The 14,718-nt window shown below is 40.3% G+C and overlaps 1 protein-coding gene and 1 long non-coding RNA gene across 2 annotated transcripts; both read right to left on the bottom strand.

Moving 5' to 3' along the window:
- Positions 1-223: 223 nt before the first annotated feature.
- LOC148029337 (uncharacterized) lies at positions 224-5,292 on the bottom strand. The gene is made up of 5 exons (XR_015692405.1): positions 4,740-5,292; positions 1,743-1,832; positions 1,314-1,632; positions 701-1,217; positions 224-592 (listed from the first exon to the last, which is right to left on the bottom strand). It is a non-coding gene; the product is annotated as an uncharacterized LOC148029337 (long non-coding RNA).
- A 2,587-nt stretch (positions 5,293-7,879) lies between these two features.
- LOC148029336 (protein GRAVITROPIC IN THE LIGHT 1-like) lies at positions 7,880-11,114 on the bottom strand. Its single transcript, XM_087688114.1, has 2 exons — positions 10,802-11,114; positions 7,880-10,199 (listed from the first exon to the last, which is right to left on the bottom strand). Exons 1-2 carry the CDS (start codon positions 10,824-10,826, stop codon positions 8,680-8,682), a joined length of 1,545 nt encoding a protein of 514 aa, XP_087544240.1. The 5' UTR covers positions 10,827-11,114; the 3' UTR covers positions 7,880-8,679.
- Positions 11,115-14,718: the final 3,604 nt, after the last annotated feature.

The raw sequence follows: 14,718 nt of genomic DNA, 5'->3' as shown, positions 1-14,718 counted from the left end.
TCCCTTTGGATCCAATTTAATATTAAAATTTAAAAAACGAGCAGCAGAGATGCGCTACAATATATCATTGTACAAAGACAATATTCTATAGATTATAGACCTCTAACTTGCAATTTAATTATGATTTTTAACTACACGATTGAGTAATTACAACATGTATTATCGCACGCTTGGATCACAGTAAACTGAAATTTAAAGTACTCAGAAGTTCAAAAAAGGTATGTATTCGCTCTTTATAAAGTTTTTTTACAAGGATTCAACTATCTCAAGGATATGTGGAGAAGCACATTGTTTACATGTCATGGATTGCTCACTACGAGTCCTGACTTTTCTATTATCTAACTTGAAATAGAAGTTATAGAGGGGCTCACTGGACATTAATTGGATTTCTTGTCTCAGAAAATAAATAGGCTAATGACTCTCTGCACTGACTACGGAAGGATTATGACCACTCCACAAGATTACCACATCTACGAGCCCTGTATGTGTGTCATCTCGGATATCTTGATCCAAGCTGATCCACTCCCCTCGCAAAAGTCGCCATCTTCTATATCGAAAGCGAACGCACAGAGTTTGTCTAGCAATGAAATACCTGTAATAAAAACAAAAATAATGATAAGTGAATGCGACTAACATAACAATTCATCTAAGCGAGACATATGTCAATTAAATCAAGGTATGCAAAGTAAAAAAGTTTTACCTGAATGTAATATCAGATTGATTGACCCTACACTCAATCGTCTCATCAAAATGTGTTCTTTTGACTTGCCAAGACTCACCCAATAGCTGACTCATTCATTCCTCGAATTGACACTTGCATTGATAAGCAATCTTTGTTTTCTTCAAAACATCACATGAACCAAACAAATGTGCAAACAATGAGAATGGAATAAACCAACTAAGATGCACATCTTTGGAGCCTGTGATGGATTTCATAGCACTATTGATGTCAGATTTTATCTTCACTTGCAAGCTCCTGACAACTCGAAGCTACCAATGAACCATTCCACCACTAGACAGTGGCAACAATGGGACATACTGCAATCTCTGGCTTTCTACCATATACAATGAATTATAAAAAAAGATATTTTGAGTGGCAAGTTGACTTGCAGAGGTATTATTATAGATCAAAGAACCTATCTCTTCATGTCAAACATGTATCTTGCCGCTTAAACATTCCATATTTTGCCATTCATGCAAAGTCGATGGATATAGAGCTGTCAATCAAACAAGACTGAATTAGAATATTGCAAAGACTTTTAAAAATAACTCTGATATAAAATAATAATCAATGATAAAATTTAACAACTTACTGTTTTGTTTATAATTTGCAATGTTGTTCTCGTCGTGTACAGAGATTTGTTTATGCGTATAAACATGTTGAATCAACACTTTTGTTACTGCACTTGTACCATTAAACACTTTTCTGAACTCTAAAATTCTATATTTTCAATGTTTGCTAAGGTTTGTAACATCCTTATGCTTGACCTTGAAACTCCCTCGAGTACTTGGGTGCATCAAAATCCAATCCAACTTATAATACTTATCACAAATCCAATTACCGCCATTATCTTTCCTGTTGAAGACCTTCACTGAAAGTATGCTACTGATATTTTTCCTCTGTGAAGACATCTGTAACAACCAAATATAAAAGTTACATATCAACATGTGTATAATTTACAAATGTTCTCTCCAAATGAAATTAAATTCAAATGGATCAATTTAAAAAAGAAACATTGTACCTGTAATTTCTTTCATAAAGATCCCTAGATATGTTGAACAAGAAGTTGACTTATAGTTAGCAAGACCATTGTTCTTTCACTGACAGATTCCTGTAGTACAAAAACAAAAGAAATATTGGATCAACGCATACATATAACTTATATAGACTTTGTCCAAATGCATTGAAATTTAACCATGGAACAGCAGTAAAAAATGACAATATACATGTGGCTTTCTCTACAAAAAATCCCAAAGATATTGTAGAATTTGAGTTCTAAATAAATCATTGTTCTTCACCCTCGGAGATTCTTGGAGTAAAAAAACAAAGGAAAGCTCAGTATGCATGTAACTTGTATACATTTTGTCTAAACGAGATAAAATTTAACAGTGGAGCAACAAAAAAACAACACAATATACTAGTAACTTTGTTTACAGAGAAACCCTAAGATGTTGAAGAAAAAGTTGAGTATTCAAAATATCACTATTCTTGACTGTAAGAGAATCCTAGAGCATCAAAACAAAAGAAATTACATGTCAGAGAATGTACATAACTTGCACAGGTTTTCTTCAAACGAGATAAAACTTTACCATAGAACATCTATGGAAGAGAAAAATATACCTGTAGAGTTTTGTGAAGAGAATCTTAGGGCTTTGGTAAAACAAGCTCTGCTATCATAAAACACATGAAACTCTCTGTATGCTTGTGCAAAGGAAATGAAATTTTACAGGGTTACAGACAGGGCAAGCAACAGTGAGGCTGTAAAATTTCATCAGGAAAGAAGAAGCGAGGAAAGAGATATGACAAATTTAAGTTCCGCCTAAGAAAGAGGGGGAAACTGAAAAGGGGAGAAAAGAAAAGTCAAACATAAAAAATAAGAAAATGAAAATTCGAGGCACAAACTTTCAAGAAGTGACAGCATTGTAGTCCCCACATTTTCTCTTATTTTATTGCTAAGGGAAGATTTGGTCCAAGACATAGCTAGAAGATTCATGTTACATGAATCTGGAATCCCAGCTCTCTCATTGGTTAGGCCTATATTTGTTTATTCACTCCTTAAGGGGCAAAAAAGAGAGTACGTATTTCTCCTAATGTTCACCATATTATGAATTCTAGATCAAATTCAAAGGCCTCTAGGATACACTTGATGAAGAATCAATTATTCTTGTCATATGCTTTGTCTAAGTCAATATTGACCAAGAAAAAGTAAGTGTTATGTGTTAAGGCAAGGTCATGAACCCTTCCACCATGCATGAATCCATATTGTCTCACATGGATGACCTTTCCTAAAAAGTTATTGATCCTTGGTGCCAGGACTTTGTATGTGAAGTTGAGCGTTGTGAGGGGGTGCAACTAGAGGTTTTGGTTTGTACAAGAGACTTGGGGATTAGCTTGATGAGTCTCTATTAGCCTCCAGAAGCATGCAACCAAACCTTAGAGTGGCATTCATCATGTCCACCATGTTTTGGGTCCGCGTACATCCCACATCTTCCGAAAGAGTTCAACCAGGACACCATCAGGCCTTGGGCTTTTTTAGACTTCATCTTAGTGACTATGTAATGCACTTCTTTTAGTGGAAAGGGTCTATATATTGAGTTTTCTAGAAACTTATCAAGACATGCATCAAAGTCATGAGGGAGGTTTGGTATGGTCCCCACAATAGAAGACAAATGCGTTTCGAAGATTCTTGAGATGGTATGCTCATCCAGTTTTAGAGTTCCCCTTTCATCCTCCATTGGAGCAATGGTTTTCTTCGTGTGCTTCAGCATGAGAGAGTTATAGGAGGAGTTAGGGGCATCCCCTAGGGCTTCCCATTGTTCGCTAGTAGGGTCTTTGCCATGTCCACACGATAGTCCTCTTGAGCCTTTAGAAATTGTTTAGTGCTCTTCAAGAGGCCTTGGATGATGAGGTCAGTTGGGGAGTGGGAGAAGATTGTGAGAAGAGTTTCCCTAATTTGGGCACCATTCTCCTTGACCCTCTTCCAACTAACGGCTTTCCTACCATGTTCTTTTGAAACCTGTGTTATAGCCTCTAGACACTTTTGCCACATGAATTCCGAGGGAATCAAGAAGTCATTGGCTTGCAACCACAAGCTTACATTGCATCCTTCAAGAATAGGCTTATCACCAAGGAAGGAGGTATTGAAATAGAAAGGCAAGGGGCCCCTATGAGTCTAACCTAAAATAGCAACATAATAACATGGAAGACAATTAGAATCGGTAGGTGGTTTAAAGAGGAGACTATGATATGTGATTTTGCCACAAAGCTACCATGCCCCATGAATGGAATAGAAGGGGTGTAATCTGCACGAACGCTATGTGCTGCCCACATGGCGATTATGCCAAGTGTAGCCTCTACCTTTGAGGTCATGGAAAACGGTGCATCCTTCTATTGAGAGCGAGTTGGCCGCTTCTTCGTCAAGTTTCACCTCTTGCAGCAGTGCTATTGCGTGCGCCCTGTGCCTTCTTACGATGCCATAACAGATCTGTTTGCGAAGATTTGAGCAAAGCCCATGAACTTTTCAAGAAAATATATTCAGCTAACTTGGGTCTCCACTTTGCTCAGGACAAGACGTCGGGAGCATCGAGGAATTCATGATCACCAACAGGAGCTAGCGTAGAAGTTGCAGTCGACAAGAGGGTTGTGGGCGAGCTTCTTGAGTCACACCTTGCCGATGCCCTTGCCACCACCATTCTTCCTCCTTGGGACTTCAGGGGAATGTTTTCTTTGTTTTGTGTAGTACAGCTATTCTGGCTATTCTTCTAACGAATCTTGCAGCTGCAGAAACTAAGGGGGACCATTGGGACAATCGCAGGGTATGCAGATTCGATGCTCATTGCGGAGAAGACCCGAAGAATAAGTAACGATTACATGCAAGTGTGGAACCTTCCCCAACTTGGCTGCTGTGATGGTGGCGCCATTGCTTCATTAAGCCATGGCTGGTGGGCATTCATGAAGCAACACTACACTACATTAGGAGAAGATGAAGAAGAGCAAGGAAGGGTGTACACCAGGTTACCTCGATACTCGACAAATGAAGCAAGGAGCCGATCACGTTTGGGCTTGGTTGCAAGAATGACTGGGTAAAAGCCCTTGCCGGCAACAAAGCCAAATTGGAGGAGGGAGGCTTTTCCTTGGTGGGTCACCTCGAATCACCTTGCGAACTCCTCTTCCAATGGAGGTCTCCCCAGAGATCAGTATAGCTCTGCATGCAGGAGAGGTGAGCTGCAGGTCAGCGTACCTTTGCTTGATCCTATCAAGGGGCAGTGCCACAAACGCTTTGTGCTGTTGCGCCTGGGTTGGTCGAGAAGCAGAGACTGCTCCGACCTCGGCCATGTCGACCTCATTCGACCTCAGTGCGCCTTGCTTGTAATCAGGGTGTCTGTCCAATTCCCGTTTGGATTCTGGATGACCTCTCCTTCATGCAGGCTTGGTCAGCACGTGTGACATCAATGTGGCATGATGCCTAGGGCGCTGCCATGTCAGGAGTTTTTCTAGTCGACTGTCGATGCCAATATCAGTGGATATCCCCATATCCTATCAAAGCTGTAAATTCCAAGGTTGTTTTCTCAGGTTTGGGATAATGTGGTATTCTATAATGCAATGAGTGGCCAACCATTCCATTTAAAATCTTGGAGCATTATCGCAAGCCTCTCAAAGTGCTTTAAAAAGAGTGTAACAAATAAAGCTAAAAAATGCTCATGGAAAAAAAAAAACCTAAACTAAACTCATGAAGTGCTCTAAGATATCTAAAAAGCACTCATAAAGAAAATGCTAACACTAATGTCCATCCACGTATTTGTTATTAGACCCAAAATCGGTTGTGAAAAGATCATGCTAAGGTCACTTCAATCCTCTTTGGAAGCAAGTATACCCATTAGGCATAGTGGCCTCAAAGGTATCCAAGTTGTGAAGATTCATGGTGTGCAATGTTTAAAAGCTCATTTAGGAAAAGATAGTGGTGCATGCATGTGTGTGTGTGTGCACACATGCATACATGCACATCTAACTCAAGGAGCAATTGTCCTTTTTTTTTTTTTTTGCTAAAAGTGCACCCTAATCAAGAAAGTCTTAAAGGCCTTAGTACATGCATTATCACTTATTACAATTGTCAATACTTATAGTTGGTAGAGTAGAGGGATTCCAATGAAAGCCATTGTCTATTTTATAGTTCCAAGAGTTTCTTTGCTTTATTCTAATAGAGAGCCATTGTGCTTTTAACACACTTGTTCACCATCTTTTTTGAGACCATGCCCTTAGAGTCAAATTGTCTATTATAACAAAACCAACACTATATACTCAATCAATTTAACAAAACCAACACTATATACTCAATCAATAAGATTAATTAGTATTATCTTAATGTAGAACGGTAAGGGTTGGTGGCCCTTTTCTTTTTGCTTGCAATGTCATTTTCAAGCTTCAAAGCAATTGGTTTATAATAAGCTGTTAATACAGATAATCAAGAACAATCGAGAATTGGTTTTGAGATTACTCATGACAATATTGTAATATACAATAAAGTTGTATCAATAGAATTGCTAGAAGTTTACGCTACCTAGTTGTATTGTTAGTTTAATCGCTTACATGCATCACATCATAAAGATCAAAATTTAGAACCATAGCTTGAAACTCTAGTCCTAAGTCTAGTAAGCACATTGTACTACTATTACTAAGTCCTTTTGCTTGTTTTTCATCTATTAATCTCCTCAAAGGAATAGAACTATGAGTACTCCTATGCACCGAATAATGATTCGTCTTGATTTATGAGTAGTTTTAACAAAGAGACAATAAGGTAATGTCCCTCAAAAGCAAAACACATGCCCCAATTTAATGACAATTTTGTAAACAAATGCACAATTTTAGCTAGTTAAAGCTATGATGTAACTTTTTATATATTACATGGATAAACCATTTTAGAGTCAAACAATTAAGCCAAATATAGTTTCTTAAATTTTGGATTTTGTAAAACCTTATTTGAGTATCACTCTATTGGCACCTCATTGTCGCTCTTTTGTGAACCGTTCGATTATAACTAGGTCTACTCAATAAACATAGTACAATGCCCCATTTTTAAAAATTTGAGTACCGTTGCCACTCTTTTTGTGAATCCTTCATTTATAACTAGGCCTACTTGATAAACATAGTACAATGCCCTAATTTTTTAAATTCCACCATCATGTTATGTACATAGTTTAACTATTTAAAAAATACCATTGAGCTCACTTGAAAAATAAAGATCTAATGGAAGTCAACTAGATGCAACTCTATTGGCCCCTCTATCCTATCTTTCAACAACTTTCAATTTGCGATAGTTACTCTTGTGCTTCCATTTTGTCCACTTAGTGAGTATTTATTTAGGTGCTCATATGACTTGCAAGCAAATTTTTCAACAAAAAGAGTGTTGGTAGAGTTTACAAGAACACCATTCACATGCTTATGCTTTGTCTACTTAATACATCAAGAATTAAGAGTCTAGTAGTGGAGGGAAGATTGCTTCCATGGCATTCAAGGGCTTAGCTTTTAAGCAAGCAAGACACTCAATGGGACAATATGAGAAGCATAATTTTGGTAGATGTATAGGTTTTGCCTTCTTGATTCTCCATTGCAAAGGGATGTGGGCAACATACATGGAGACATGTTCAAGGGATCAATTACAACATCCAACTCAACCTACATCTTCCAATACATACCTTAACTTGAGTATGATAAAGGACATATCGATAGTCTCGTCACCTTACTTATATCTGTTTATTTTCCATGTATCAAAAGCATTTGAAACTTTGCATATTAGTGATGTTGAGTTTTGAGACATTTTTGTTCACTAAGATGGTGATTGTGAAGACCACTCTTCTAATCTATCAATGAGTGAAGTTGGGACTATTGTAAAGGGTTTGGCTCAATAACAATCATGTGGTCCTCAATCTTTTTAGAAGACTATTTTTGGCATTCATGTACATATAAGCTTATTTAATCACTTTTTTTTTTTTGCTTCAACCAAACATGGTTCAATAGATTGGAGCCCACAAAATCATTGAACACATAACAAAAATGTAGAAGAGGGGAAAGGGCATAGCTTGTGTGATGGCATGGAAAGAGAAAAGTGTTAAATGTTCGAGGGATAATTTATCTTTTACTACAAAGGCCCTATGACATCTATTAGAAACTCAGTATTGTTGAATTACCAAAAGAGAGTTTTTACAAATCTTTTAGTTATAGCATCAAAAGCCCATAATTGAAAACATAAAGCCTGCAACTTGCAACAAAGTAGCAATTGTGGAACCAATTAAATGAAGCTAATCTAGCCACAACAAGTTAGCATATTTTGAAGCGAATTTCGGTTCGCGAGCAAAAGTAGGAGCATTATTTTGATGTAGTAAAGGCGTTACATATGGGCTGTATCTCAAACTTAGCCCAAAGCTTCTAGACATAGGTAGTATCGATATGACAGCGTAGTCTCTCCCCTAATAGGACACAGTGCACTCCTGTGTGTTGCACCGCCCAAAGAACATGCGATGCAGGCAAAAAAGAGACGCGACTAGTCTGTAGACTGCAAGACAAGGCATTCCCAGAAACGCAGCAAGAGAAGGTGACAAATCTGTGCTCTTTGGAAATTGGAATTTGGAACGCTGGCCTTAGTTAGTAGCGTATCGAAAGTCAAACAGCCCATGTGAACAAAAACATGGTGCGACGCGACCGGCCCAGCGCTGGGTGAGCTGGACCATTCACGTCGTCCAAGCATATTAAATGAAAGAGATTCCCGAACCGCCCTCGCCCGACTCGCCCGACACAAGCCCTGCCCAGATAATGAATGTCAATGACATCGAAAGCTTGCGCGACGAGCTATGCACGCACACAGTACACTGACATAAGCTCAGAAAAGGTGGTTAATAGGTTATGCTTTCTCGCGACTCGCGAGGCTTACTGGCTTGATATAATCATACCATGGGAAAGCAAAATTATGCATCGGTAGATCGTATCCCTGTGACATATACTTGACACTTGATTATGGTGTTTTCCACACGGAAACCTGGCATGACAGTGAAGCCAACCCTGGGTTTTGCACCAGGCGTCTTCGCATCTAATTCGGCCATATGCACTATGCTCTCCATGTACAGGGGTGAAAATTCAGTATCCCTTTTCACTTGGAATATGCGAGCACTACCCTCGAAAGAGAAGGCCAATCTGTGCAGCAGCCACATGGCTTTTGCAAGCTTGAGAAAGCTTTGATAGAATTGACTACTGGGATGACTTCCAATTGAGACTTGCTTCCTGTGCTCCAGATTGCCGAAGAAAGATTCTTCCATCTTGGGGTGAACCACATCTAAGAACTTCTTTAGGCTGTACTTAGCAAATAGGCATTCCGGCTTGGCTTTAACGATCTCCGCAGGGTCTGCATTGCTCAATTCTTGGAATTCGTTGAAAAACTCCTGCCTGCTGCCTGATGCAGTTACTCCGCTCAAGGTGAAGGAGTCGCTCTCAAACCCATTCAGCATGCGATGGCACACATAGGACTCGAAGGCAAACTTCTTGTGTGTCTTCCTCGCATACACTATGTCTGGCTCAATGGAATTAGCCGCGGCATCCAAATCCCATTCCGCTGATTTCATGTGAGAAATCAGCAGCTTTGTGAAGCTTCTGCAGGCTTCTGAAGCTCCTAGTACAGCAGATTCGAGCAGTTGAGGCGTAGGTGACTTAGATATAGAATTGGTGGCATAATCTCTTGCTAATCTCTGTTCTAATCTCTTGACCTTGCGCTCAAGCTTCTCCTTCTTAAGCATTGTGTTTGACAGCGTTTCTTTGAGATTCTCGACAGCTGCATTCTTCTTCTGTATTTCCGTGTGGAAGTTGCTTATAATCCCTTCGTAAGATTTCAAGACTGAGTGCTTTGATTCTGCATCTGTTTGGCCTTCTTGTGTTGTGCCATTCTGTTCGTGACCTTGATTTGCACTGTCAATAATCGCAAGTCGCGCCCTGTAAGAATGCTTGAGCTCCGACAGCTTTTTCAGCTCAACTATAACGGCCTTGTCTGCTACTTGCAGTTGATTTGGATCATAGGGGACATGTGCAGATTGAAGTCGGATGTAAGCATTCTTCAAGACAGAGATGGTGTTAAACATGTCGGATATAACTGTCTCCATTAATTGTGCTTTGAGAGACAAATAGCTTGGATCTGATGATAGGGATGATTGTGACTTTTGGCTCTCTGCATCAGGATAGTCGGCGTCCATGGAAGGTGTAGCAATGCCGCTGCTACCGTCCGATGTGAACACATCACTCGCAGATGCCGTTAGATCTTCTGATGCTGTTCTACCTCTGTCAAAAGACCCCCCACTTGCAGGTCTGGTCCTGTGAGACCGGGCAATATTCTTATGCGTATAGCCAGATGAGCTATTGCCATTCCCATTTTCAGAAGTGTGCAGATGCAGGTCCATTTTGCTGCTGCTCTGCCAAAAGCTTATACCCTGGCCAGGCTTTCCTGCAAGCAAAGGAACAAAAAGAGAGAATATGAAAAGATCTCTGTAAACGAGGTTGCGATAGCAAAAGCACAGGAAAGAAAAAAAAAAAGAAGGATGCAAGATACAGCAGAAAAGACCAAAAGGAGTAACAGAGCCTTCAAGAAATTGTGGCATTCTGTGCAGACAGAAGCTTTGGCTCACCAAAGAGACAGAAATAAGGTATTTTGTGTGCAAAGGGGAGACAGTTTCTTGTTCTAGGAATGAGTGAGAATCGCACACAAATTTGTCAACGTTTTTCTCTATGCTGGGATGGCCGTTAGGCGTCAAATTGGCAATCATTTAGAAAAATGAGAATCGAGATTGCTAGATGGAAACGGTCCGATACTACTCGGCGGGAATGGACGTTATCTTGCCAAGCCGCTGGCATGCTTGGGAGACCAAAACAAGAGTGAAATCTGAGAGACCAAAACAAGAGCAAAATGTTGCAGGAAACAAATGAGCAGAAGCGAGGGCATCGTTGATTGCAGCATCGCGGGAAAGAAGGGGGGAAAAATCGTGCAGACAATCCTGCCACCGCGTGCGCGCAGAGAGAGAGAGAGAGAGAGAGAGAGAGAGAGCATACCAAGGAGTTCTTGCTTCATCGCCATTGAAGAGAGAGAACGTGGCAGCACGATCAAAATTGCCGAAGGAAGCGTGATTTCTTTGTCAAATTGAGCGCCATTGCAACATGGAATGGAGCTTGGAATTGAGCGCCATCACAACATGATGATGGAACTGTTCTTGGAGCCGCAATCTGAGGCAGGCAAACTGACAGAAAGAGAAGGATAGTCTATGTGGTCAGGGCCAATCGAGAGAATGAAACAGACACAAGACGAGACGAGAGAGAGGCGAAGAAGCGAAGAAACAAGGTCCTGGTAGGCTAATGCCAAATGGTATGAGGCGAAAAAGGTCGGGACCTTCAAGGTGGTCCGAGGCCTCTTCGTACACGCTCGTAGAATGACGTGTACGAAACGTGGGTTATTCTTTTTATTTTCCATGTTTGCTCCTTTGAATAATGTTTGCTGCATATCCTAATCGTGTTATCGAGAGATCTCCATTGCACGAAAGGAAAATATTTATTTTAAGCACCCGTTACAAAAACCTTCACAGGTATTTACTATGCATTATTTAATATAACCTTTAAGAAAAACTTGTAATTGTCACCGGAGTTGTGGCATCGTGTGTTTGGGTTAGAGTAAAAGCCTACTCTCTGCTCCATAATTGTATGAATGATGCATACTATTATGTATGTTTTGGTGATTTAGTGAGTGGAATATTATCCATGGGAATCTTATCTTTGCTTGAGGTGCCAAGGCTAGCCACCTCTATCCTTTGCTTAGATATGGATCCATTGACCATGTTTTGGTTGTAGTCGACATACCATATGTATCTTTATGGCATTGTCGCCTTGGACATACGGGCTTAAAAGGAATGGAAATATTTTCTCGTTTGCAATATCTTCCACCCCTTGACTACAAATGATTTGAATCATGTGATCATTATCTTTATGTCAAGCATGCGCGCAAATCTCATAATAAGTTTAACATTATGCGCATGTGTGAGCCTCTAGCTCTTACTCATTTTGATGTATGTGATCCTATGCCCTGTCAATCATTAGGTGGCATGAAGTACTTTGTGACTTTCATTGATAATTATTTGCATAAGGTTTGGGCATATCCCATCAAGTAGAAATTAGATGTAGTTGCTATCTTTTAGCATTGGCTTGCTCTTGTTGAAAACCAATCTAGGTATAGGTTTAAATGCCAAAGGTCAAATAATGGATGTGAATATGTTTGTAAAGCATTTGAGTAGTTTTGTGGTGAGCGGGGTGTTAAGCGTTGATCATCTCTTACACCCCACCCTAGAATGGTATTGCAGCGTGCATAAACAAGACAATTCAGGAGAGAGAGTCGATAATATGCTTAGCCAAGTAAGCTTACCGTAACATTTTTGGGCTGAGGCAATTACTATTGCCATACACTTAATAAATAGATCCAGATGCACTACTATTGGGGCTGTTAAGTTGCAAAGGAGATATGATGTGAAAAACCTCCGTTAAAATCAGCTGGGACCTAATCACAGAAGATATGAAGAATCGGGGCGCCTGGGGGGAGGGGGGGGGGGGGGAGGTAAAGTTTTGGATTGAGAGGGCTAATATGTAATAAGTGGGATACACACCGACTAGGGTTTAGACACCCCGTCACACCGACCGGGGTATTTAAGGTGTAAGAGCCCCAGATTAGGGCAACCAGTTATTATCAAGATCATACTCTTCACCTTCATCTCCAGCCTCCATGGCTTCCTCCTTCCTTCTCTCCTCCTTTCTCTCTTTCTCTCTCTTCTTCTAGTCTTCTTCCTTCTTCTTCTTGCTTTCTTTCTCTCTTCTCAGCTCTTCTTTTCTCTCCTCTCAACTTCTTTCATTACAAGTGGTATCAGAGCTTCAATCTTTGGTCATTTTCTTATTTCCCCTTTCTTCCTTTTCAAATCCCAAAAACCCTAGTTACTCAGCTTATAGGTACGGTACAGCAAGAAGGACTGCATTTAACTTCAACTTTTTGGAGCAAGCAGGAGCTATGGATGGAGGCTTAGACATATCTTGTAAACGCCCCGAACAACGTAGTATGCTTAACAATTATGATATTCGCTTGTTTTCGAGATTTAATATAAAAGAGAATGAACACTTAAAGCTGAAAAATGAAAATTAATCACAAAATTATAGCCATGAAAATGTAAAAGTAATGGAGACAAGATTGAGGGTTGAAGATGGGCAACCCCCTCCCCTCCCCCTCCCCTACCTCGAAGGAATGTATTTCTGCTCAACCTAAGTCCCTTAGGGAAGAGCTCAGTTACAATCAACCTGAGAGTGAGAAGAAGTAATTCTCACTCTCACAAGATCATGCAAAGATGTACAAACACACATGCATTATCTATTATGCAATGATAAGAACTGATTTCTTTATAGTATGAGAGAAGAAAAAAAGGAAATCAGCCTTCTCCATCGTTGAACAGTAATACATGGATAGGGCTTGCTTCTTGTTGCTAAAATGGAAGAAAGAGCTTAAAAAGGAGGTGTTGTAATGAATTTACAGGTTTGCTGTCCTGTAAAACGGCAGATAGAAGAGGGAATATGGAGGAATTTGATAATGGAGAAGTGGGGGATGATGATGGGGATGGATGGAGCCAGTTTCTGGCTATCTGTGGGTGTTGTACATGAGTTTATAGCAAAGAAAAATGATGCTGAATGAAGAAAAACGAGCTCTTATTTATAGGAGAGGGAAGAGCTAGTACAAAAGGGGAAAGTGGAGTAGCACAAGACAAGTGCCCAGCCACATGTCATGAGATGTGACAAGTGGTGGGACACTTGGAAACTTGTGTGATAAGTGTCTTGACACTTGTCTCTTCTCTATGGCCTTCCTTTTTGGGTTGAATACTGTCAAGAATAGAAACAATCAAATTTAGTAAGCACAGTTAGAGTACAGAACTTACTATTTTTAGAATGATATTCCTATTTTTTAGGACTAGCATTTTTAGGCTAATTCGAGGCTCCTAAAATTTAGGGACCCCCCAATATGGGTGTCATATGAAAGCTTTTTCCATGTACATCGCAAAAACGGTATCCGAATCTTCATGTGACTTTCCTATGCAAAGAAATGTGCATTTCAAGCTTTCAGCCCACAGATGCACATTATACAAGCATTTCATGATCATGCCATCTTGTTGATTGTAACTGTCTGTTCTGGTGGATCTAGCCCACACTTCAAGGCATTAATCTTTTCTGTGTGCGAGTCTAACCTTGACATGCGTGAGTTCTGGTCACAGGCGCCCAATCGGGCCATACAGGTGGAAGTGTGAACTATCTTTTCTCTAACCCACCGCGTGGGTCCACCATAACCTGTGACCACTCATCAGTGGCCAGCTCCAATGCACTTTTCTTTATATCTAATTACTGCAAAGGAAATAAATTTAATAAATCATTATATAGACAAATTAATGAAAAATGATACAAATTCTGTTTCTATAGAGTTGTGACATATCTGGAGGTAAAGTAGTTAAAATAGCAAGTCATCACTTCTTTTCATGCAAATTTTAGGAGTCCTAGGGCAAGTTGGAGACTCAGCAGTTTAGAGGAAGGGAAAACCACTGTTACTTTTTATTCCAGACTTCTCTCTCTTCCCCATCAAGCTTTTCCCTCAAGCTTCCATGGTGGACTACCCCCAAATCCCTTTTTCCTGCTGCAACCAGCCCTTAACCTCAACACTCAGCCACCCCATAAGCTTCCCAGAGTCATTCCCTACCTGGCAAACACCTTGGTGACCATCTTCAGCTCATCTGGGACAGCAGGGCAGCAGCCCGCAAATGCGATGCATTTTGCGATGAGCTGCTTGCCTCCTCCAACACTCCTGCCATTCTCCTCCTGTTGCCTTGCCACTCCCTCCCTGTTGAGAATCAGCAATCACACTCACTAAACAGCCTCTTTGTATGGAGCTTCAGGGTCAAGGA

The sequence above is a fragment of the Lygodium microphyllum genome, chromosome 11, assembly GCF_053477565.2.
Source record: "Lygodium microphyllum isolate KBCC chromosome 11, Lygodium_microphyllum_v1.1.10, whole genome shotgun sequence".
Lineage (NCBI taxonomy): Eukaryota > Viridiplantae > Streptophyta > Polypodiopsida > Schizaeales > Lygodiaceae > Lygodium > Lygodium microphyllum.
The sequence above is the reverse complement of the archived record's forward strand: the minus strand, read 5'-3'. Positions and strand labels throughout refer to the sequence as shown.

Excerpts from the sequence above, each read along its gene's own strand:
- LOC148029336 (XM_087688114.1), bottom strand. The coding sequence starts at position 10,826 with ATGGCGATGAAGCAAGAACTCCTTG. Across the intron at positions 10,200-10,801 it reads GATGAAGCAAGAACTCCTTG|GAAAGCCTGGCCAGGGTATA; the intron begins GTATGCTCTCTC and ends CTTTGCTTGCAG.